A 24,108-nucleotide genomic window follows, 5' to 3' on the forward strand; every position below is an offset into this window, starting at 1 on the left:
CCTTTTCGGACTGTGTCCCTCCGTCCTGGACCCCCACCGCCCGCCCTGGTCGGGTCGTTTTCTGTTTTTTGGTTCGTGGGGGGGTTTTTTGGTTTTGGTCCGTTTTTGTGTTTCTGTTGGGCTGTCTGGTGCCAGCCCTTGAGGGGGGGGTACTGTCATGGTCCTGAGTCTGAGGACTCAGTGTTTTGTGTTTCCTTATGCTTTTGTTCATTCCGAGTGTGTATTCTGTTGTTATTTTGCCATTTGTTAGGTTTCTGTTCTTTGCCTGCCTGCTCCCACTTCTCTGTGTTCCCTCTGTCTATCCATGGTGTTTTTGTGTCTGCTCATGAGTCTGCCTGTCAAGTTCAGTGTCCTGTCTGGTTCTCTGTCTGTTAATTTCCTGTTTTATTCTGAAGGTTCATGTCTGATGTGAGTGTGTTCAGTTTACATTTCCCCTGTCCCGTCAGCTCTGATTTCTCCCAGCTGTGTTGCCCTCCTGTCTCTTATCCCCTGATTACTGGTGTGTGTATTTAAGCCCTGTGTGTTCTCCTGCCTGTTGCCGGTTCGTCTGTATTACTCCATGTAAGTCCGCGCTTTTCTGCATTCATCTGTGTCTCTCTGCGTTTTTGTATCCTCCGTCAGTCTGCGTCTCTCTGCCTTTCTCCCCGTGTCCTGTGGATTTCTAGTTGCTCTTTAGTTTTCCCAGTTTAGGTTTCCGTTAGTTTGTCTCATTATTCGTTTTCTGTTCCTGCCACTGACACCTTGTAAATAAACTCCACTAATCTTTTCATACACTGCTTGCTCTTGGGTCCTTTTTCCAACTCCACACGGCTCGCCTCGGCAGCCGTGACACAGTTTGTCTTATTGTGGATTTGACACAATGCTTTTGCAGCCTCACACAAGTGTAAGCAAGTGTTTTCTTGCTTAGTCAACCAACTGTAGTAGCTCCCGAGCAGATAAGGAAAGTGTTTTTGACCGAGTTCCTTTGTCACTAAGTTTTGTGCTTTTAAAACCAACAGGCAATAAAAAATAACATAGACCCAGAAAAGGCAGAGGAGAGCTCTCGCTTTTCAAATGCAGGTTCTTAAATATTTAAAATCTAGTTTTACAAACGCTTCATGGGGAAGAAAATGCATTCAACACATTGTGAGGCCTCTAGGAGACACACAGTGTGTTTGGGTGATAAATACTGAATGACAACATAATGTGTCTGATTGTGAGGAAAATCCACGGCAGCTTTAAGCCTTTTATCCAAATTCACACAAACACATAAATGTTATCTGGCCTGTGGCTGAACTTTATGAACACAAAACTTTATTGATATCACTCAGCTTGTGTTTGAGATAAACAGGACAAAATGCATCTCCGCTCCCATCCAGAAAAAAATGTCTCTTTCTTTCTCTCTGCACTATGTAATGATTTCAGCTGAGTTGAGTTATTCTGGTTACAAAAAAACCACATGAAAGATAGAATTGGTACGATGACCATGTATGATAAGGATGATTTTTAGTGGGTAATCTTTAACAGACAAAAACTACACACTAACTAATTACTCACTGAATTTATTTGAAAAACTGCATGTTGGCTGCTTGTTTTAACAGTGTCTTTAACAAAACTAGAGTAATGGGTTTGTGAAATTCATGAACAGAGTTTACCTGAACGTCTTCCTTCCATGTTTGATGATTTTTGTCCTGTGTGTCTGACTACATCAGGGTACGCCATCCTGCAGGCCATCATGGAGAAAGCAGGACAAAACAACTGGCAAGTCAGCGCCATCTGCGTGGAAAACTTCAACGATGCCAACTACCGGAGACTGCTGGAGGACCTGGACCGGCGACAGGAGAAGAAGTTTGTCATCGACGTGGAAGCTGAGAGACTGCAGAACATGATGGAACAGGTGATGTAAGCTTTTGGCATCAGCATTTGGTTGTTCTTTGTTTTAGCAGACCACAATTTATCGGTCATCTTTGTCCTTTTTACCTGTGGAGAATCAGCAAATGTTGAAGTTGAATCAATGAAACCTCATGCATGGTTTGTGCACAGCTATTTCCAGCAGTGTACGAACATCAAGCAATGTTTTACTTCTTTTTGGTATCAGATCCTTTACAAATTAATTGAAATGTCTCTCAAGATAAAGGGTTTTAGCAGGACTGTGTTAGTGTAGCTCAGTAATAGCATCTTTATTAACGTGTGCACAGCTTGGGGTCTGATGGTATTCACAGATGCAGCTGTCCTCTGGAATAACTCTGCGCTCCACCTGAGTCTCAGTCCTCAGGACCTCAGCCACAGTTCAGCTTAGCTGCCACACTTTTTTCAGAGAGAAACCCACACATCAACCTCTGTTTACTCTGTATTATTTTTATTCATACATTACTTGCTCCTTCATCACAGCTTCTCATTTTTGAGCTACTAATTTGTGCTGCTCGTTGGTGGATTTTCCAGTTATTACTGAAATTAACTGGCTGCGTATTTGTATTTAAATCATGCTCACGTGCCCGCTTAACAAATCTAACCCTTAAATGAAACATATGGGGGGTTTTCTAAACAGGGAAATTTACAATTGCTTCAATATGTCATCTTCTAAACATGGATTGCACTGAAGTTATGTGTTTTTGTAGTCATTTCCTCTAATAGTACTTTAAGAAATAATAAAAATAGTTGACCTATTATGCTTTTCCTCATTTTCCATTATATACATCCTGTTACAACCGGGTATGTTCATCCTAAACACAGCAACAACTGCAAATAATAAGGCCATTTTATGTTCTAGTAATCACTGTAAAACAAAAGCTCGGGCTTCTGACTGCTATAAACATTGTTCCACACTGTTGGTCATCTCAGGGCTATACATCTATCTAAGCACAGAAGCTCCACCCACATGATGTCCAAATTTTCTATATGCAAGGTGCAGCCAATCAGAAGAAAGGTGATTGCCTCTAACAGGGGGAGGAGCTAAAACGGCTCATGTCAGATAAATGCAGATTATTTTTGAACCTTCAATTATGCAGAACTGCTCCAGAGGCCAAAAATTAAGTTGTGGAGCTGGATGTTTTCCCAAGATGTCCTTTTTAAGTGATAATACCTTGGTCTGATTGTGGTTTTTACAGGATCCTGTTATGAATCATTGCAAATATCGGCACATTCAACGTCCTGACAAAATAAAGTCCAATGAGGCAAGAAATGCAAACAGTCAGACTCACAGACAGATTGTCAACAAACCCCCAGGTTAGCCAGACTTATTTGGAAGAGAAATGAAGGCAAATGGTAAAATTCTAACCCAGGCTTTTAAAACATCAATCACAGTTTCCCATGGATGTAAAGCAAGAACTGGGTCCTAGCCTCCAAAACACATTCATGAATTATATGAAAGTTTTCCCTCGGGGCATATAAGGGGAAAAAAATGTTTTCTCTCTTTCTCATCTGATTCTGTGTTTTGCAGCCTGCTGCAAATTCCCATTAGCGTCTCTGCCTGAGCTCACCAGCCCGTCTCACAGACTTCACACTGATGAAAGATGGCACTTGGCTGTTGCCTTGCTAGGCCTTGTTTAAGTTTTAGCAATATTACATTGGCGCGGTTTAAAAATGAACAATGCAGTTAGTTATACTTGATCTTGTTTGCAGCTTTGATGAGTCCCGACATGTTTTAGAGATATCTCTCTCTCTCTCTCATATGCCGCTGCACGGAGTTTGTGTTGCACTACCTAAGGCTGAACACGTCTGATACAATCAAAACAAGCATTCATATCTGTTTTTTGCAGGTACTTTGCAGGTTCCTTTAAATTTTGGTGGTCTTAGGCTCTTTGGTTTGCAGACAGGCATAGAAACTATATTGGTTTAAGTGTATGTTTCACTTAGAGCATTTTTTCCAATGTACTGCCAGACCACTGAAAAAAAACTGTATTTTTACCTATACCATTAATCCATCTACAACTTCTGTTCATCTGGACATTTCGTCACTCATCCAGGTGACTTCTTCAGTCTCAGCTGACTGCAGGTTTCCCCAATCTTATAAACAGTACATTTGCATAATGACTGAAATCAGCCCACTGAAGGAACAATGGGGTGTCAGGTCAGTTCCTTGATCATTAATATGCAAATTCTCATGACCACTGATCAACAACCACTGATCAAAGCCCACTGATCAATGGCCATGAGTACCATTCACAGAGTTGGGGAATGGCTGCAATCACAGGATTGTAAGATGGTGAAAGATGTGCCCTCAGGCCCCCTCCTCGATTCAGAGATGGTCTTTCCCTTTTCACATAAATGGATTTCTTGACTCCCCACGCAAACCAGCGTTCCTCCCAATGAAAACGCTACGTCCAAAAGATAAGAAACAAACTTTTGAATTTACTTACCTGGATGATTGAGCATGCATCAACATACCTTTTGATGCATTTTCTATGCAGCTTAAAATCCAAAGCTTTTTGTAGTCACACAATGAAGTCGGTCAAAACTGGAGGTCAGAAACAAAGAAAACAAGCAAGCCTTCAGTATTTGCTCGTTTTGTTTTTGAGTGCGGATGTGCTAATTAGAAAGTTTTGAATGTAAGAACAGTCTGTCCTGATCTCCAGTGGTGTTAGTTGGCAAAAGCACACTCAGAATATGATGTGCACCTTCCTCTTCCTCCTCCTCCTTCTGCTCATCTTCATACCTTCATCCCTCCATCTTTCCCAGGGGCAACTGGTGTCTGTGTAATTGTTCAATTATTCAGGAGCTCTCCACTCCTGACATCTGTTATAGTTCTAACAATTTACTCTGCAGATGCACGAGTGTTTGTGTGCCTCTTTGCCCCCACAGAGAGGCAGACATCCCGCTCCATCTTTGCTTGATGTCAGCGCACAGGTCGTCTCCCAGAGCAGACGTGATATGTTCTGTCAGACTGTTTTTGTGTAGAAGTGGTCAGAATTACTGACAGAGACATTAACATCTATTTTAGCCTGTGTTCATTCCAGCTGTCCTCCCATTTATAGCTTACTAAAATATCCAGATCCAGAATGAGGACTTGAATACATAATTAGACCTCATTAGCTGCTTATCGCCAGCACGGTCAGTTCTCGGTGTATCACAGCTTTCAGATGTTACTTTGACTATCAGAACATGAAATCTAGGAACACAAACCTGCTTCATTTGCAGACGGGGGTGTTGCTGATTTGCAAGATGAGCTGTACAGCTTGTGCAATAGCTGGAAAATAAACAGAGGAATACAGCTACAGTTAGCTTAAAGTGTTTTAAAAAGTAATAACGAAAAATAAAACAAGCAGAATTTTGTCCATTGTTCTTTTGGAGTTTTCTTCTTTCAGTAAAAAATGCATTGGTTGCATTGAGTGACTTCCTCCTAACAGGCATTGGCCAATCTGAATTGGGCTGTTGTGATTGGTCAGAATTTATAAACGCTGTGTTTTGATTTTTTAGAAAGTAAAACACATTTAGTCGTCTTTTGTTTTTATAGGTAAAAATAAAGCCTAAATATATTGTGCGGATTTGTCCACCTCAAGGTAGCCATACATTAAGCTTATCCTGCTTTCGTCTCAGTTTCCCTCTAAATGGGACCACAGTTTCCAAAATGAACATCCTGCTGTATTAAAGGAGATGTGAAACAATGTGAAGCAACAATAACATCAAGAAAATATTTCCTGAGAGCACCAATTAAGCGAGAAACGATTGTGCAGTCAGGTTTCCTTTTTCAACCAGCTGGAGTCGCCCCCTGCTGGCCATTTGAAAAAATGCTGGTCTGTCGTTTGAGTAAACAGTCAGGCACTTTAACACTATAACATAGCCAACAGGGTGCACCTTTGTCCTGAATTTTGTTACTTTTAGCATTAAACCATGTTGATATACAGTTTTGTTTTATTGCATATCTATCTATATAACATTTATATATGGATTTATAGTCACTCTTCATGTATATATATTAACTAGTTTTTATTCCATAATTTATCCCAACACCTCCTAGGACCTTGCGTCTACATATGTGGACATCACATTTTGGGTTGTCTAGACCAAAATACCAAATTTAGCTCCACAAGGGCCTGATATCCACTTACGAGGGTAAAAAAAAAAAAATCTGGTGATTCTTTGTTTTTACATTCATCAGGTCCCAAACAGCCCAAATATCAAAGAGAAATTAAAAATGCATGCCATGGAAGAGTTTGGGTCTTAGGAGGTTAATTAATTACAAAACATAAATATGTTATACATGTTGTTTGTGTCTGTTGTCTGTTCTGTTATGTACATGGAGAGTGTCAATACAGCTAATTCTGCTAAGAAGGCAGTCAGTGAACTTTTTTAAGCATTAAATAAGCCATTAAAAGTTCAATTTGAGTCAATTACATGAATTTTTTCCCCTCGTGTGGAGTGTTAGGGAAAATGAGAAAAATATAACTAAATTAAAATTTGTAAAGACAGTCCTGCACTGACTTCTTGGATCCTCAGTCAGCAATAAATGTCCAGCAGAACATTTCATATACAGATGTGGGCAAAAAGGAAATAACTTCAATATTCAGCGTTTCTTCAGTGTGTGGCAGCAGCAGCCTTTATTCGATAAATGATGAAAATTATACGAAAGTCTACTCTGTGAGACATGAGCCAAACATCGGTCGCTCTCGTGGTGTCATTAGTGACGGCCTCAGTGCCAGAAGAGGCTTTAAAAGCCATCAGTGATGCAGAGTGTGAGGGAACAGCAAACACTCGTCTTCCTTCATATCATTACTGTCCAGTTTGCTTCCAATTCTCCAGCAGCGAGTCCCTCTAACAACAACAGTCAGAGTTTATTCTGTAACTCTTGTAGCATCTGCATAAACATGTACTATATGATAACAGCAATTTATAACACTGTGTAAAAGAGCAGATGTGATTGAGTTTAGATGTATGTGATTGTTAAATTAGCCAACCTGCATTAGGTTTGTGCTTGTAAATGGGGGTGCACTGATGCAGTACCTTTGCTTTGCTGTCTGCTGATAGAAGTATAGATCTGACATCAGGAGTTAATTAACATTATTGTAAGACTTAGTATTTAAGTCTAAGATTTAAATAACTTGTCCATCCGTCCATCCATGTTCAGGGTTGTGGGGGTGATGTAACCCTGCCTTTCTTCAACATATAAGAAATGAAAATATATTCTATATAAAATATAGAATACTCTCACCTATAGTCACATGTCATGGCACAAATGTGCTTCCTCTGAAGAGCGCCTGGGCTCAACTTTAGTGGCATATTGAAAGGAGCCGCAACAACTGACAAGATGCCAGATATTGAACAAAATCTAGGTTACACGTTTTAGGCATGTCTGTGTCCTCTCAGCGGACCTACAGGGGGTGTTTGGGGAGAGGGGGATATGGCCATCTCAGGCTAGGCTCCTCCCCCTTCCCAACTACAGCCACATAAGAAGTAGAAGATGAAGGGATAAAAATAAGAAACCTCTTGCTCCAGCTTACCAGACCACAGTTTGTGGCTAAAAACTAGCTGCAAAGATATAAATAATTTCACACCTGCTCTCAGTCTAGCAGGTGTGAAATACCTCATACCTACTACCCCATTACTCATCCTATGCTGTCGGCTTTCTCCATGGTATGTTAGCTCCACCATTAGCAACCAGTATACTAAATTACATAGATCAGCCCCAAAGTCTTTGGAGCTTGCACAGAAGGCGAGTGGACTTCTTTAAGTTTGTTGAAGAGGTTTCACTTCTCGTCAAAGTCACCTTCTTTTCAAGCTCCTAGGACGACCGTGTCCTGGATGACTGTGAACCTACACAGACGTGAGCCCCATAAATCATCCTGCCGTCACATGAGCCAGCTTTATGAATCACCGATGACTGATATCTGACCTGGACATCAGTTTAATGCATCCCTACTTGTGAAACTGTTTAACTGTTTTCCTTTGAGGTAAATTTACTCTCTTTATTTCTCTTTTAAAGACTTGTGTTTCCACTTAGAGACTCAAGAAGTGAAGGAGGATGAAGAAAACCGTCTTTATTGCTAATCCTTGGTGAATTTTTTTGATTGAAACTTCTTTCTTCTGAGAAAATAATTTGTGGGAAAGCCATTTATAAATATATGGACAGGTCTTTGTTGTGATGTAATCATGGCTTTTTTAAGAGTAATCTTGAATATTGGAGCTGAGAGCGTTCAAACTGATGCTCGGGTCTTGACAGCAGTTAAGCTGCCGGGGACCTGATACTGATCCCGGTTTTTCTCCGGGATTCAAAGCACTTTTTTCTCCTTGATTCACGCCCTTATTACCTGGATGTCCAGTGGGATTTCCCAGCAGATGTCAGCTTTCAAAATGAGTTTTTATCACCACGATGCAGCTGTGTGGTTGTTTGCATGTTGAGTGAGAGCGTTGAGAAGATCTGTCACGTCCCTCGAAGTGTGGAGTGTTTACATACTGACGTGACCGCCCGTTCATTCGTTTAGACGTTCAATCGTCTGAGTGTCAAACCCGATGGACCCACGGTGTCAACGCCCATGCACTCACCTGTCACATGCTCATTTAATGTAATTAAGCTTTGTTATGCTGTAATCCAGTCAGATTAACGATGAGCTCTGCTCTGCCTTCTTGCAGATTGTCAGCGTCGGGAAACACATCAAAGGCTACCATTACATCATGGCCAATCTGGTGAGGGACGGACACTTCCTGTCAGGGTCCTTGTTTGTTTGCGTCTCTCTTTGTCCTTCGTATTTGTTTCACTCCATCTGTGGCTTGCTTTCTCATGCTGCTGACTGCCAGCTCGTTGTAATTTAAGTCCGTGTGGTGCTGATCTCAAGACTGTGTGTGGTTAAATTTGAAGACCTTGCTCAAGGAGCAGATGTTAAAACTGATAACAGTAGGATTTTTTGCTTCTGTAGTGCTAGACCGCTCCCGCTGTTAAAATATATTTACAAATGTGAGACTAATTGTGGCAATAACAGGGTTTTCCCTGCTAACCCTCCCATACAGATTTGGCAAAAACCTCCAAAAGAAAATCATTAAAATAATCTGTGATCTTTTTTACTCATTTTTTACTAAAATATATCTTTTTTTGTTTTGCAAATGGCCAAACCCCACGAAACATAAGTGGCTTCAATAAAAGTCACACAAAGCAAATAACACAAAACCTCCCCTTTGGGCATCAATCTGTGAAACTAGACTGTTTTTAATATGGAGCATTATGGCATATTCAGTTGGGCTTCATGACTTTAATCCAGTATGTATGAACGACTAAGGTTTCCCAGTCTTGTAGACTGAAAGTCTGCAGATGAGAAAAGATGCATGAGGGCCGATTACATTTATAAGAAACTACTTTAAAAAATCACATGTGGGATGTGACTATCGCCTGGGAGAATCTTTCAACAAGAAAATATCACTTTTAGCTTTGGAAAACTGTTCAAACATCAACTTTATTAGTTACACTTTTCCTCATTTGTTACACGATGTGAACCAGAAGAACCTGAAGATATTTTGTATGATGGCAGTATACTACAGGATCAAAGACTTTATCCACTCCCTGCTTTAAGAGACATTTATAATGACTGTGATCACAGTCTTGTGAGATTCAGCACAGCTCACCACGTCTTCCTCACTCACTGCCTCCAGTGCTGCTGCTGTGATATGTGGCACTCTCTTATAGACGCTGAAGAGTGCAGTAAATAAATTCAATCTGATGTTTACGAGTGGCAGTCAGTTGGTAGTTACCGGCTTTGATATTCCACTTGTTAAGTGCAATACCTCTGCCCTCATCGTCCTTCCTGCCACATGCTTGTTTCTGTCTGCCACTGATGGATCTGTGACTGGACGTGACCGCTCTTTCCCCTTCTTGTCCCTCAAGGGTTTTAAAGACATCAACCTGGAACGCTTCATGCATGGCGGCGCAAACGTGACGGGCTTCCAGCTGGTCGACTTCAGCAACCCAATGGTCATCAAACTGATGCAGCGCTGGAATAAACTGGATCAGAGGGAGTACCCGGGCTCGGACGCCCCGCCCAAGGTGAGTCATGTCAGAATCAGAGCAGAAGTACAACACAAGCCTTTGTCTTAAGCCCCACAGCACAACTAGTTTTACCTGCAGACCTCTAGTGATTTGATCCAAATCCTGTACAATCTGCTGTCCCCATAATTTGTGAAGTGAAAATTTCACTGCAAAGTACAGAAGATGTAGAGATCCTTTGATATTAAAGCAAAGCGTTTAGCAACATCAGCACTGCTTGTGTAGCATATTATGAGATGGACAGCGGGCTGTACATAGCATACTGCTCTTTTTTTTAATATGGTCAGCTTGTTATTATTATAATTAAGTGTTTAGTTGCAAACATCAATGCCAATAAATTCAAGTAAACAGTCTCAGCTTATCCAGTGGATTAGTGAAATTTGATAAATCCACTAATTTCCAGGTCAAAAGATAAATAAGAAAATGCTCCAAAAAAAGACTGCTTGTGTATTTAAGGGTTATTTGAAACCATTCACTTCATTCTTCTATAATAAAGTTAGATGTTAAGTGCTGGTGTCCCTTTCATAATATTTTAATACTATGCCATATCAATTTTTACCCCTGGACTCCTCCAGTCATATCCTTGGGAAAGATATAAACCCGGACTTGCTCCCGAGTGCGTGCATGAATGTTAGAAAGTGCTTAAGCAGCGATAAGGAAGCACTGTACGTGTGAATGTGTGTGGTAGAAAGCACCCTGAGTGCTCGGTTAAGTGGAAAGGTGTTACATAACACCCATTCACAAATGTTACTACAAATGACTTAGTGTGTCCTTAATTTTGTCCTCGTCTTCTCTACTTTGTCTTGTTATTGTTATTATCATTATCCGTAACTGTATGGGTCCCGCTGCTTGTGCTGATAGCGTTAGTTCTCCTTTTTACTTCAGTTTTTTTGTGTGTGTGTCTGATTTCTGAACTGAGATCTCAACCAATGTAGCGTTTTGTCCACTCCCCCAGAGAATGCCTTTAAGGACATACCTTTTAAATGATGACAAAATGATGCGCTTCTTCTTTTTCAGTTCTTGTCACTGGCATTTCATAATTTGTGGTGCAAATAAGGGGCTGTTTAATTCCATCTGTGGTTAAATCTTAGAATGAGCTTCTAAAAGTTTACAAATATGATGGAAAAGCTTTGTGCACATTTCTGCCTTTGTGAGAACTGTGGTGATAAATCTGAGAGAGAGTTTTATGCATTTGGGCCCTGGAGGGTGGGAAATGTATCTAAAAACAGATGTCCTGTATATGAACAATAGTGTGCGTGCTATTTGTAGGTAATGGACTGAAACATGCAAAACCATTTTCCTTAAAGAATCCTGCTGGGGTAGTTGAAAGCCGAAAAACAAAATAAAGAGAATGTATTTAAGGATGCTGCCATGTAAGATGAAAAATATGAATGTGTGTTATCATGTTTGGCATCAAAAAAACCCACAAAAAATATCGATAACGCTCCTCCTGCCTCTTCCACTGCTGCCGAGCAGCGACGTGACAGACTGACCCACTTTAAATCCTTTTCAGTCACACAGATTGCGAATAGCACTGGGGCAAGAAGGCATCACGCCATGACGGTTAGCGAACCTCCCCCCTCGAGCAGATCCGAGTGTCCAACAAAGATTTCTATTTTAAAAACCAGATGCAGTGGAATGGAAGTGGTGTGAGTCAAGACGCTAGTGTGCATGTAGCGTGTGCGTATCTGATGGATTGGGGTGGTTCAAATTAAAAGTTTACACCACAGGGCGATCTCACATGACAAAATGTGTGTGTGTTTGTGATATCTGTGTGAGTGTGTGTGTGTCTTTGTGTTTTCCCCCACTCAGTTTCTTGATAAATTGCTCTCTCTCCTGGAAATCCACTCAGCCTAAATTACTCTGCTCCCCACTAAGTTGTCCACAGCCTGAGTCATAGCTAGCCCTTCTTTCTGCTAATATATTAACAGGACAGTGAGTTAGGCCTCCTCCTGGCATGTTTACTCACTTTGCAAAGACAGATGTAAGACTTGGCGTTTAAAAGTTCCAGGAGTCGTCAGGTAGTAAATGGGATATTCTTATTCAGTGTATTACAGTGAGCTTGGCATGACAAGGACAACACTGGAAATGTTATACCTCATTTACGCCTGGCATTAATACACAGTCTTATTTTAACCTGCAGCGGCAAACACAAACAGCCTTTCAGTGCATTAACTTACTCCGTATCTCTCAGTGAAGCTGCTGTTTTGGTTTATTAGGAGGAATCTGAATATAAATCTGATGGTATGCTTTTTTATAAATGCATTAAATCATAGTCACTAGTTCAATTTCAGTTCAGTTCATTTATATTCTTTATATTGTAAGGTAAAGACCCTACAATAAAACACAGGAAATCCCCTATGAGCAACCACTCGGTGACAGTGGCAAGGAAAAACTCCCTTTTAACAGGAAGAAACCTCCGGCAGAACCAGACTGGGGGAGAAGCAGCAATCTACTGTAACCGGTTGGGGGAGGAGGCAGGACAAAAGACATGATGTGGAAGACAGGCAGAGATTAATAAAAGCTAATGATTAAATGTAAACTGTTGTATAAACACATGCAGAGTGAAAATTGAAAAAAGTTTTTTGCTAGTTTTTAATCTTCTTTAAAGCACATCTCGCGCCAAATTTCACTTTAATTTATCCAGAAAGGACATTATATGAGTTTTCTTACCTAATTTAAATAAACAAGTTTATTTATTCCAGTTGCCCTTCCTGACTCATCCAGGGATCTTTTACATGTTAATATGGCTCAACAGTTCCTACAGTGTAACACCTCAGTAAATCAAAACAGATTCGCTCCATAAAATCATGTTGGCTTATCATCCGCATTATCAGTTAGTTAGCACACAGTACCTCAAATCCGAAGCCAGAGGCAGATGTTTTGGGTGTAACTGTTACTTTGATGATTGAAATAACTAATTATTAATTAACGCTATTCAGTGAAGCAGTTTATTTGGATGCATAAAGCTGTTTCCTTGGCTAATTTTTGGTGTCACTTCAGTTATATTTATGAGGTGACCCTGATTAGCATTATTCTGGTATAATTGCATTTTTCCGAGGAATTTGTTGCTTCTTTTTCATAAAATGATAATGCCAGAAACAGATATCATTGCTAGATGATAGTATTTGTTTCTTCTGTTTTTAACCCATGTGATTTTCTCAGGTCTTCCTGCATTGTGATTGGATATCAAAATGATAACTCCAGAGCTTGAAATTGCAGATTTATAGGCAAAAAGATCCAGATAGGATTTTATACAGCCCAGTGAAAAACTAAGTACAGGCTTACTGCTTCCATAGCAATTAAAAGTGTAAGTAGCAAATGCTCTTAATGAAAGTCTCTTGATGAACTGATCATCAGCAAATATGACCGGATCTATAAAAGCAGACATTTTGCCACTTTGCTGGTATGAAGCATTCAGATGCCAAAATCTTCCCAAGAGTGGTGATTCCATCAAATTCAGCCCAAGGTCAGACTGTGCAATGCTCAATAAAAGAAAGGAGGGGAAAAAGAGCTACATCTCAGACTCTGCAGACCTCAGTTAGCATATCAAATGTTCAAGTTCATGAAAGCACAATTAGAGCCAAGACTGAACAAGTGTGGCTAGTTTGGAAGGGATATCGGGAGAAAGTTTCTTTTCTCTAAAAAGACAACGGCAGCAAAGGTTTTCAAAGTTGCATCTGACAAACCACGAGAAGTCCAGAACAATGGACACGTGAGACCAAAATGGAGATATTTAATCACAGTACACAGGACAACACCTCATACCATCACATGTTGGTAGAGGGCTGATGTCTTGATTTTGTTTTGCAGTCACAGGACTGGGGCACCTTGCACTGCAACATGAACTCCTCTGTATACCAAAGTATTCTAGATTCAAATGTAAGACCATCTATCAGAAATAGAGTCATCAAGAAAATAATGACTTTAAGTTATTGCAGTTAAAAGTCGTTCTACAACCTGCTGAGTCATGGGATGTGTTTAGTTTTTATGGGACTGCAGTCTGCAGAGGGTCCTGTAAAAACTTCAAGCGAAAACCTGCAATTTTTTTTTGTTATTGCCAGTAGGGGGCGACTTCTCCAGTGACAGAAAGAAGTGCGATTGCATAGAAATCTATGAGAAAGTGACATTACTGTTAGCATAATAACGACATTAAACCATTTCCTCGTGATTTTATGTTCCCAAACACCAGTTTCAGGTCTTGTTGAATAAAACAATATGTTCATTTTGTAAATAATCAGAGTTGGAAAGATTTACTATGCAGGGTATAATTTCAGCTGGAGACAAAAAGCTTCTGTTTCACATGTTTCTGCTGTTTACGTATGTTTTCTCGGTCAGAGCTACCCCTGGTTTCAGTGGCTTCTTAATTAATACAGCAGGATCTTAATTTTGTAAATTATGGCCCTGTGTAGATTAAAATACACAGTAATAAAAGGTGTAAGTCATTGAGTTTACACGTGCAGTGCTTTTGGTTTCTTGGTGAGTTACACCCTTTGTTTGTGATGCACAGTTTTCCAAAAACTAAAAAGGCAATCATTGAAATACTCGAGTCAGGACTCGAATAACCTGACATCTCGTCTTTTATGCCCGAGACAGATTATCTTTAAATCTTCAGTAAGGCCAGAGGATTTTCTTTCTCTAAACCAAGAAAGAGTGTCTAACCTCAGATTGCAAACATTATGTAGACTTTTCTTCATCTGGCCTGGTTAAAGACCTCTGACTTACCAACATTTCTTAAGGAATTCAATTTGTTCTGGTGTCTGTCTGGTTGTGAGCACACAGCTGCAAAAAAAATAAATAACGAAGTTCCTGGCAGCATTCGCAGTGAGGATGAAGATGAGAAGAAGCCGATAGCTGCGGTGACTGTTAGTGAGTTTATCCCACTCCGTGATTGTTTGTGTGTGTTACTTGGGGCAGCTTGTCAAAGAGTAACAGGGGGATGGAGTGCAGCAGACTCTCTGCAGAGAGCCATAATGTCACCGTGAGCAGTGGGCTAATGAATAGGATTCACCCCCGGCCGGAGGCAAAGTTAATGAACTCCTGCTACTCGGGATAATTAATGCCAGACTGCTTCCCGGCTGGACAAAACGCTCTCCTTTTCCCCTTTCTATCCCCCCTCACTCACCCACCCACCCACTCTGCGTCTTCCTGCCTATTCCTCATTCACTCAATTACTTTTCTGCCCTGCCAGAGGTGAGTTTTAGGGAAATGTATTGCTCATGAGAGAGAGAGGCGAGTGCTTTTCTTTTCTTTTTTTTTTGTAGACCCAAATAATCAGAAGCAGAGGCAGAGTCTTCAGGTCAAAGACAGATTAGGGGAAATTGGGAGGTTTATACTGTGGGGAATGTGCTCTCCTCCTTTTCTATATCTAGAAAATAATGAGCAGAGTAAAACTGCTGCCTCGCTCTAACAGCCAGGCTGTTACCGCGTGCTGCTTGGCCCTGCAGAAAGTCAGCACGCTCTCGGAGGCGACCTTACGCAGATTGTTTTTAAAAACATCTGACCAGCAAATATTGCAGAACATTTTGCCTGTCTAGCTAAATCAGTATTTAATTGGCCTCATACCTTTTCCTGGTGTGCGTCCCCCAGCACTACCCAAAACGGGCAGAGCAGCGGGGTCGCCTCGGGCTACAAAGACTGTAATTTACAAACCACGGCATCTGTCCCTGCTGGGTTTTATTTCCTTTCAATACAGTCTGCTTCATCCTGAAGAGCTTTTATTCGATGTTAAGTTGTTCTTTTATAGACACATTTTCCATCATTGACCACATACAGCAGGGGTGGGGAACTCCAGGCCTCAAGGGCCCGTGCCCTGCAAGTTTGAGGCATCACCCTGGGTCAACACACCTGACTCAAATGATTTGTTCATTACCAGATGTGTTGAGGACACATCTAAAATCTGCAGGACACCGGCCCTTGAGGCCTGGAGTCATCCTACCCCTGAACGCAGGATAACATCTCTGATCGCCCCTTCTCGTCTCGCAGTACACCTCGGCGCTGACATACGATGGTGTGATGGTGATGGCCGAGGCCTTCAGGAACCTGCGCAGGCAAAAGGTGGACATTTCAAGACGGGGGAACGCCGGCGACTGCCTCGCTAACCCTGCCGCCCCGTGGAACCAGGGCATCGATATGGAGCGCACTCTAAAACAGGTGAGACGCAGCATAAGTGGAGGTAATCGGCAAAGGTTTTTCACTACTTCCTCTTTGTTCAAACCTTTAATGGAGAGCCCGGGTGGCTGTGAGCCTCTGCTCGAATGTCTGTTATTGAAAAGGAGACGCTCTCTGATCTTCACGATCGTTGCCTCAACATGCAGTTGCACTTTTAGATACAGCGGAGCCCCTTAGAGCACAAAGAAGTATATTAAGAAAAGCTTCACTCTCTGAAAAGCGTATTTCCCAAAATATTGAACTATTCTTTAAACGCCCTCAAACCAGTTGAAAGTGTGTTTCAGCTGATGCTCAGAAGACAGAGCTGGCTGGCTTGGTTAAATCAACAATAAGCTCAAAGGAGTAGTGAACATCTGCTTATTAAATAAAATCTCCCAGACTCTTCAAATCATGCAGCATGCAGTGTCATCCCTTGATACAGCCTGCTGCACTTTTCTTCCAACAGTTTTGTGTACTAAAACAATATTTGCTTATGTGGAACTATATCATGTCCTGGTGTGTACATGTCTTCGTCCCCCTCTGTGTGCAGGTCCGGCTGCAGGGACTAACAGGTAATGTCCAGTTTGACCACTATGGCCGCAGGGTCAACTACACTATGGACGTGTTTGAACTGAAGAATAATGGACCCAGACGGGTAAAGCATCACACCACACTGCTTTCATTTGTGCTGTGGATAAATATTTGGCTAATGGTGATGATCACACATTTGACTTATGAAATCCAGTTTGTTTGCAGACCTACAACAAGCTACACGACTATGAAATCATCATACACCCCATGTGGTCCCAATATAAACTCAAACTTCAATCCATTTTGTGCTGCTAATACAGGTCCTAGACCTAGTTGCTGCAATCTAAGCAGCTCCAGCTCTTCTGATGGGACGTTCCCAATCCAGCTGAGAGACACAATCTCTCCACTGTGTTCTAGCTCTGTCTCTGGGTTGGAAATGCCTGAAAATCCTCATCTATGAGGCTCCTAAGAAGCACCCTCGAACCACCTCAGCTGGCGCCTTTCCATGTGGAGGAGTAACAGCTCCACTCTGAGCACCTCCCAGATGACCAAGCTTCTCATACTGTCTCTAAGGCCTGATTTAGACTTCTGTGGGGACCTTTGTAGAAGATATGATGTAACCTACATAAGTTGCCGACACTGAGGCCAGCATTTATGCTTCTTCTGGTGCATTACATGTTAGTTACCCTGTGGTTGTGTCCATGCGTTTTATAGCCAGCGCCGTCCAGCAGAAACTTTTTTGGCTCTTTCTTGTGATGAGGTTTTTTTTCAGGGTCAAACACTTTAGTCCTTCACATTTTTCCACTTCTTTTGACATTCCCTAATGTCATTTCCAATAGTTTCATCAGTCGCCATCCAGGTATTTGCTGTCATCTGAGTCCTTATATTGATGCTATGATTGTCTTTTCTTTTATTGAGATGATGGTTATAATTAAAACATCAAAGCAACAAAGTAGCGAGAAATTGCACAGAAATTACAATGTCTTGTTGCGTTTCTAGGGAGGTTACGCTGTAGGGTTTCATTGAGGTTTCCCACTGAAGTATAATTCCCTAGTACAGATGAGCCCAGCCACCCTTTGGAAGGAAGCTCATTTCCACCCCTTTTTTCCATGATCTCATTTTGCTACCCACAGCTTGTGGCCATGAATCTATGGGAGCATAGATCACCCGGTAAACCGAAAGCCTCGCTCACACAAACTTGTTTTGAATAATTCAGGGAAGGAAGGCACACAACATTAACTTTTGCTCCATTTTCCTTCCTTGAGTGCTGTCAGCTACATGCCTCTTTTCTATTGGTCACGCTGGCAGTCTTCACAGCACAGAGCTGTCAAAGTTCAACAAATGTCACTCCTGCAGTGTCTGAAAGATCTCCCGAGCAGCATCCTGTGCTTTGGCTATTGTGTGGACACAGCACAGGATGGGGGAGCAGCTATGGCTCACCTTTTTAAGCTGGCGACCCAAATAGCAAAGGCTAAAGTCCCCTCCAGACTCCCACTTTGCTGTAATAAATAACAGCAGAAAGCCAAAAACAGAAATAAATAATTTGCAGCCACGTCCTGTGTGAAAGCAACTTTATTTGAAATTTGAAATTATATATTTGAATTTAATGCAAATTAAATACAGGTATGCATATTTAGCATTTACAATTAGTAGCAAAATAAAGACAGTACTGTAGTTCATATCACTGGTTATCATGAAAAAAAAATAGTCCCGTTTGATTTATTGATTAGTATTTTTAAAGTTGTCACATATGTATCTATACGATATACATTTCCTTTTTAGTAATCTGACAGTGTTATCCCAGTGACACGTGATCTGTTGCTACCTTCTGAGGAGACGTAAAAATCAGTCTTTTCATCCAACGCTGCAGGATTCACCAAATTAGTGGTTGGAAAATGTTTATGATCCCATGAGGGAACCCTGCCTGACAGCCCAGCGTGTGTAATCAGCTGCTTAACCACAATGTGGTCAGGATTTTATAAAGGCAGGGGATTCTTTTAGATTAAAACTGCACTGTGACGTTAAGAATTTGTTTTAAGGTTAGACAGTTTACTCTGCCATGCGTGTTATTTATCTGGCTCTCTGAATGATGTGCCTGACAGCATGTCATAACAGGTCTTGTATGTAGCTCAACAGGTTACAGATTTTGCAGGTTTCCAGCGAGCAACTTTATTCCTAAACACGATGTCGTATAATTTTCAAAGACCCGTGCTCTGGTGGGCGTGCATGCTTGAATATAACTAAATCGGAAACCTTCTTCATTCATCCATAAATCATTGTAGATTCGTGCAGACTGCCTTCATGTGAAGTATCTGGGCGAGTGGGATGATACGACATGTAGTGTGCTGCTCTCTATAATCATAAGTAAATTGTGGTGGCGGGGAAGCTGCAGCATCTTTTGCTTGCTGGTTTGAGAGGATGGATGGATGTCTGTAGATGAAATTCAAGGGAAATGGGGGGAAAGAGAGAGAGAGGGCACTTGTGAGAGTGATGCCAAAAGGATGAAATGAAATAGAAAGCAATCAAGGTGGAGGGGAGGGGGAGGAGAGGCAGAGAGGAGTCCCCATCAATCAAAAGCTGCTTTGGCCTGTCTTCCTTCGCCGTGGCGAGGGTCCCGTCAGGACACGGTCTATATATGTGTGTGTGTGCATGTGTGGGTCACAGCCTCTCTCCTACATTTTCCGTGGCCCTCAATCATCCTGATGCCTCAGCACACTGGAGGGATCAGCCAATCACAGCTTATTCCCAGCACCTACACTATGACTCACTTGTAGCTGCTCATAAGGGTCGACTTCAGGGCGTGGACAAAATTTGTCCAAAATTTGTCCCTGCCCCAATAAAAACATAAAAGCACCAGAAGAATTCATGTCTACAGGGAACCAACCATGCCTCTGACAGGGGAGGGTCCTTTTTCATCAGCAGCAGGTCATTTTTACTCCCACCTGCAAATATGATTATGAATTGTGAGTCCATACCACCATCAGTAGCTTAGATCAGATTAAAATAAAAATCATGACTAAACATAGCTATGTGAGACGTGTCTCAAAGTACAGAAATGCCACTCTCATCTAGAGAACAAAAGAGCGAACCATGTGTCTATTTCTGTGCTGAATTGGCAGTTATTGTAATTTTTTTAAAAGTCGAGAATGATTACTTCAGAGCAATCGACGGCTATCTACATGTTGAATTATTACCTGGTGCCTGCTGTTTGTGGTTTCCTTTAAGTAATAAAGGCCTTTTTTTTTTTACCATAAATTGAAATAAATATGTGTACAAAGATCAGGATTGCAGCAAATTAAATGCCTTCGCCCCGCTGAAAATGCTCCACTGAAAGAATTTTATGATATTACAGCCACAGCAAACCTATCTGTCAATTTTGCTCAGTCAGTTTGCCTCTGAAGGACTTCTGGATGAAGGATGAAGACAGTAAAGTCAGCTGAGCATGATATTACACCACATTGATCTTGAAACTGGCATCTTGTGTGAAGTATATTAATCTAAGGCCAAATGGTACTGCTTACTGTCTTTAACTGGCTTTCCTCAGCGTGATATGATGATACTTTATGTATTTGTGACGTATAGTTGGACTAAATAACTAAAACCTGGAAGTTAATTGAAAAAAAGTTTAATGTGCTTTTTTTAAACAGCACCTCCTGTCAGGAGAAGATGTCATTAGCAATTAGTAATAGACATTGTACCAAGTTTCACAGCTGTGCCTGGGGAAAAATACTTAAAAATACTGTTGTACTCTTGTATTAATAGCTCAAATAGTTGCAGCCTTACTCTTGCCAACTTTAGTATAAAGGTACCCGGTCCTGGGAATCTCAACCCAAGGTATTCTTAAAAGTGTTTTCCAAGCTCTGGATTCATCAGCTTTCATCATCTTGAGCCTCTTGCCTCGTGTGCACAGAGACATATGTAGGTCACTTACACCGTATGTGAAACATGAGCCGTCACAGTCTGCACAACAGCAAGAGATACATTTCAAAGCATCAACAGAAAGTAAAGGAATCACGGAGTTGCGATTTTGTCACTTTTAACTTTATCCTTGTATTTTTGTATTTAATGGTGCCTTTTCATCCTCTATTTTATAAAAAACTGAAGTGTTAAAACATTTATAAAAGTCAACATTTATAAAAATCATTCATTAAGTTAATATTACTCTACATTTTTCTCTCTATAGAGCCCATGCACATTATGAATTACTCCAAAAAATAATAATGATTTTTCCTTTATATGTCACACAGTGTATGTTGCTTCTTGTTTTATATCACAATATGTGTGTACTACGTTTGACTGTTATATTAGCCCAATGATACATGCCGTTCTTTAAGCCACACCTCCCTAAAAGCACACTTTATTCTGATTGGTTGCCCTTTGCTGGGCTTCCCCAAGTAGTGCTTGTAAACCACACCTCCTGATCTCAGCTTTGGCTCATGTCTGAAACCATATAAGGGAAACCATACACGTGCCAGGAAACATGCAAAGCAAGCTGTTAGAGTTTTTGGCTCATCTGGATTATTTTTACTTAAATCCTGATCCCATTGTTTGAAACAGTATCCAACAATTTAACAGTATAAAAGTGATAATTAATAAATGGGAAATAATATAATATGATCACTATCAGGGTGCCTACAGTATGATAGAAAAGTGTCCACTATTTGAACAAATTACTTGTAACGCCAACACTGAGCTGCATAAATTAAGCTTCACGCTGCAGTAAAAACAAAGCTTTCCTCTCCAGTTACATCCACTTGCATCAAGTAAAATAGCTCCCACGGTATTAGGGATTGCATCATCATAATACATAATACATACACCCACCCGACCATGTGGATTATATAGCATATTATTATGAATCTACGCACGCTTCGGAGCTTGATCTCATGTTTTTGTTTTCACTACAGATTGGCTACTGGAACGACGCAGACAAACTGGTGCTGATCCAGGACTCTCCGCTGCTTCCAAATGACACTTCTGGCATGGAAAATCGAACCGTTGTAGTCACTACAATCATGGTAAGAGACCAGCATGTCCTCAACCAACGCGCACACTCATGCATGCAGTAATATTCAAAGTAATTTGTAATGCCAGGAAGTGTTATTAACAAGTGCCTCTGCAGATTACACTGATTCATATGCAGAGCCAGGAGTGTCAGATTTAGTGGATACACATCATACATCACAAATCTCCGACACTGATACGAAAAACATGACGGTCGGCTGCACTTTTTGCTTGCAAAGTGTTTCTGGTTTGTTTTTCTGATGTACTTTTTTTGTTACATGTTTTAATATATTAAAGGGCATCTTTAGTGGTAAAATTTTAAGCAGCAGCCAGATGAAATTGGCAAGGGCACATATTCAAGTTCAGTGCTCACAATTTGGCACTTTTATAACCCTAAAAACCTTTAAATTCTGCGCTACGAGTGACCAGATTTCAGAGATAAGTCTGCTTAGTTACATAATTTTCTATTTTTAAAAAAACTCTTAAGGAAAGGGGATTTATTTTTATTACTTCAACAAAAATTTCAATAAAACATAACACAGCTGCAGGACTAACTGCCGTCACTTAGATTTTCCTTTATTGCACCAATAAACATCATAAACAGCTGCCGTTATTGAGGGTTTTTTATTTTTATTGCATTTTATAAAGCAGTGCCATACATCTACAAAAGCATTTCACACACACTGAATTGCCTTTGCATGGCATGCGAATCTCAAGCTGTAGCAGCGACTCTGCGGTGGCTGAATAGAGTAAAGCAGCCAGATGTAAATGTAGCATCTGAGGGGAGGAAGGAAGGAAGGTAAGGAAGTGGGAATGGAGAGTCACAGCTCAGCAAAATCCTCCCTCTTTTCAGCCCCTGATGAGGAACCCCATTTTAAGAAACTGATCCCCAGTTGGACGCAAGCAGGATATGAAAGCCCTTAATGGCAGAGTGATGGACACAGCAGCCTGAGCCAAAATGAAGCCCTAAAGACACTGGGCGAGAGGAGAGACACAGCAGCTGTGTTAATGGATACCCTGTTTCAGAAATCTGAACAAGAAATGGAGCCGCTCAGAGCCATAATGGAGTCCCTCGAGAGGATAATAAAATGCAAATGGAGGGGGAAAAGACAGTCCTCTTTTCTTTTCTGTTTTTTACGGACGCCCTCATGGATGGACACCCATTGAGGCCTAAATGGATCCCCCCACTCCTACCATCACAGCATCTGATTTCTAGCATAAACAAGCTCCAACTACACCTGCTAATGTGTGTGTGTGGTAGTGTCACGCATTGTCATGCTTGGTGTGTCTGTGTGGCCAATCACAGCTCGAGAATCACCCCAGTTTGCGATTGTAGTGTTTTGCAAAGATCTCCAGAGCCTGAAGCGTAAAGTAAGGAAGTGGCAGTGTATAAATATACATGTTGTCTAAACCTGTCACCTTCTCCTACTACCTGCTCTACCGTACAGTACATTACACACTCCGAGGGCTTCCTGTAAGCCTTAAAACAGCTTAGAAAGACTAATGCTCTCATAATCATCCCAGTTCATATCCATCATGCTTTTGTGCAGCATGATAATATAGTTACATTGTGACGGCTGCCTTTCATTCCCGCTTTTAATGTTTGTTCTGCGTGTTTGTGAGAGTAATGTTGGCTTAGCATAAACTTAATGAAGCGTCCAAGTTTTATATTACATCCATCTGTGTCTTAATGCGTTTTAAGAACCCTTTGCAAAGTAGCAGTTTAACATGTCGTGGAATATGCTTGCTGATTATCAGGCCTACACTAGCTGCTCCCTGGCCTAAGCCTGAAATAAGTTTTATGATCTCACTTATATTTAAAGGCGGATAGCTCCTCTACCCCAGAAACCTGGAGACTGGGGCATGGCAAAAGGGGGGGCATGGGGTGGCACCAGTCCCCTCATGGAAAAAAATATGAAAAATTTAGGGAGGAACAAGAGGGTTTGGTGTAGTCTTCCTTAATGCATCATTGTAAATAAAACTATTCAATTTTCAATAAATTAACTTGCATTCAAAGCTCTTGTGCTAATTCTAGATGTGAAACAATGAAATTTAACTTTTTATCTTAAAATCAAGAATGTGTGAGACATTGTTTGACCCATCAGCAGAATAAAAAATCTTTAAGATCCTACCCAGACTGGATTCTGTTCCTTAAATGGTTGAATCATGTTCTTTCATGTGGTGGCCACATGTTACAGGGCAGCCATCTTTCTCACAAAGTCATTGTTGGTTTGGTCTGGAAACAGCCATGCCACCACATTTAAATAAAATAAAATCCCAGAAACCGTTTAATGGCTCTTCTCTTATCTTAAACCTTTAAGAGTTGTCTGTATTTAAACAACACAAAAAATGACAAGCACACACTAAACCAAACCACAGTTGGAGAATCCATGATATTGATTGGTTTTTACCTTTTTTTTTGCCGCTTGTTTTGTCTTCTTAATTTTTTTCTGTGCACAGTTTAGCTGTGTGTTGTG

General features: G+C 41.0%; 1 protein-coding gene across 5 annotated transcripts in view; it reads left to right on the forward strand.

The window, feature by feature from the left end:
* gria4b (glutamate receptor, ionotropic, AMPA 4b) overlaps positions 1–24,108 on the forward strand; it is a 164,422-nt gene that overhangs the window by 94,156 nt on the left and 46,158 nt on the right. For 3 of the 5 annotated variants that reach the window (XM_082549401.1, XM_082549399.1, XM_082549400.1), the window contains exons 4-9: positions 1,692–1,876; positions 8,545–8,598; positions 9,788–9,946; positions 15,932–16,099; positions 16,647–16,751; positions 21,535–21,645. In XM_082549401.1, the coding sequence (XP_082405527.1) occupies positions 1,692–1,876; positions 8,545–8,598; positions 9,788–9,946; positions 15,932–16,099; positions 16,647–16,751; positions 21,535–21,645 (782 nt within the window). Of the gene's footprint in view, positions 1–129; positions 562–1,691; positions 1,877–8,544; positions 8,599–9,787; positions 9,947–15,931; positions 16,100–16,646; positions 16,752–21,534; positions 21,646–22,484; positions 23,763–24,108 lie in introns of those variants that run through there. The other 2 variants (XM_082549403.1, XM_082549402.1) reach the window with 2 other exon arrangements.

The sequence above is a fragment of the Aulonocara stuartgranti genome (assembly GCF_965226115.1).
Source record: "Aulonocara stuartgranti genome assembly, chromosome: 10".
NCBI lineage: Eukaryota > Metazoa > Chordata > Actinopteri > Cichliformes > Cichlidae > Aulonocara > Aulonocara stuartgranti.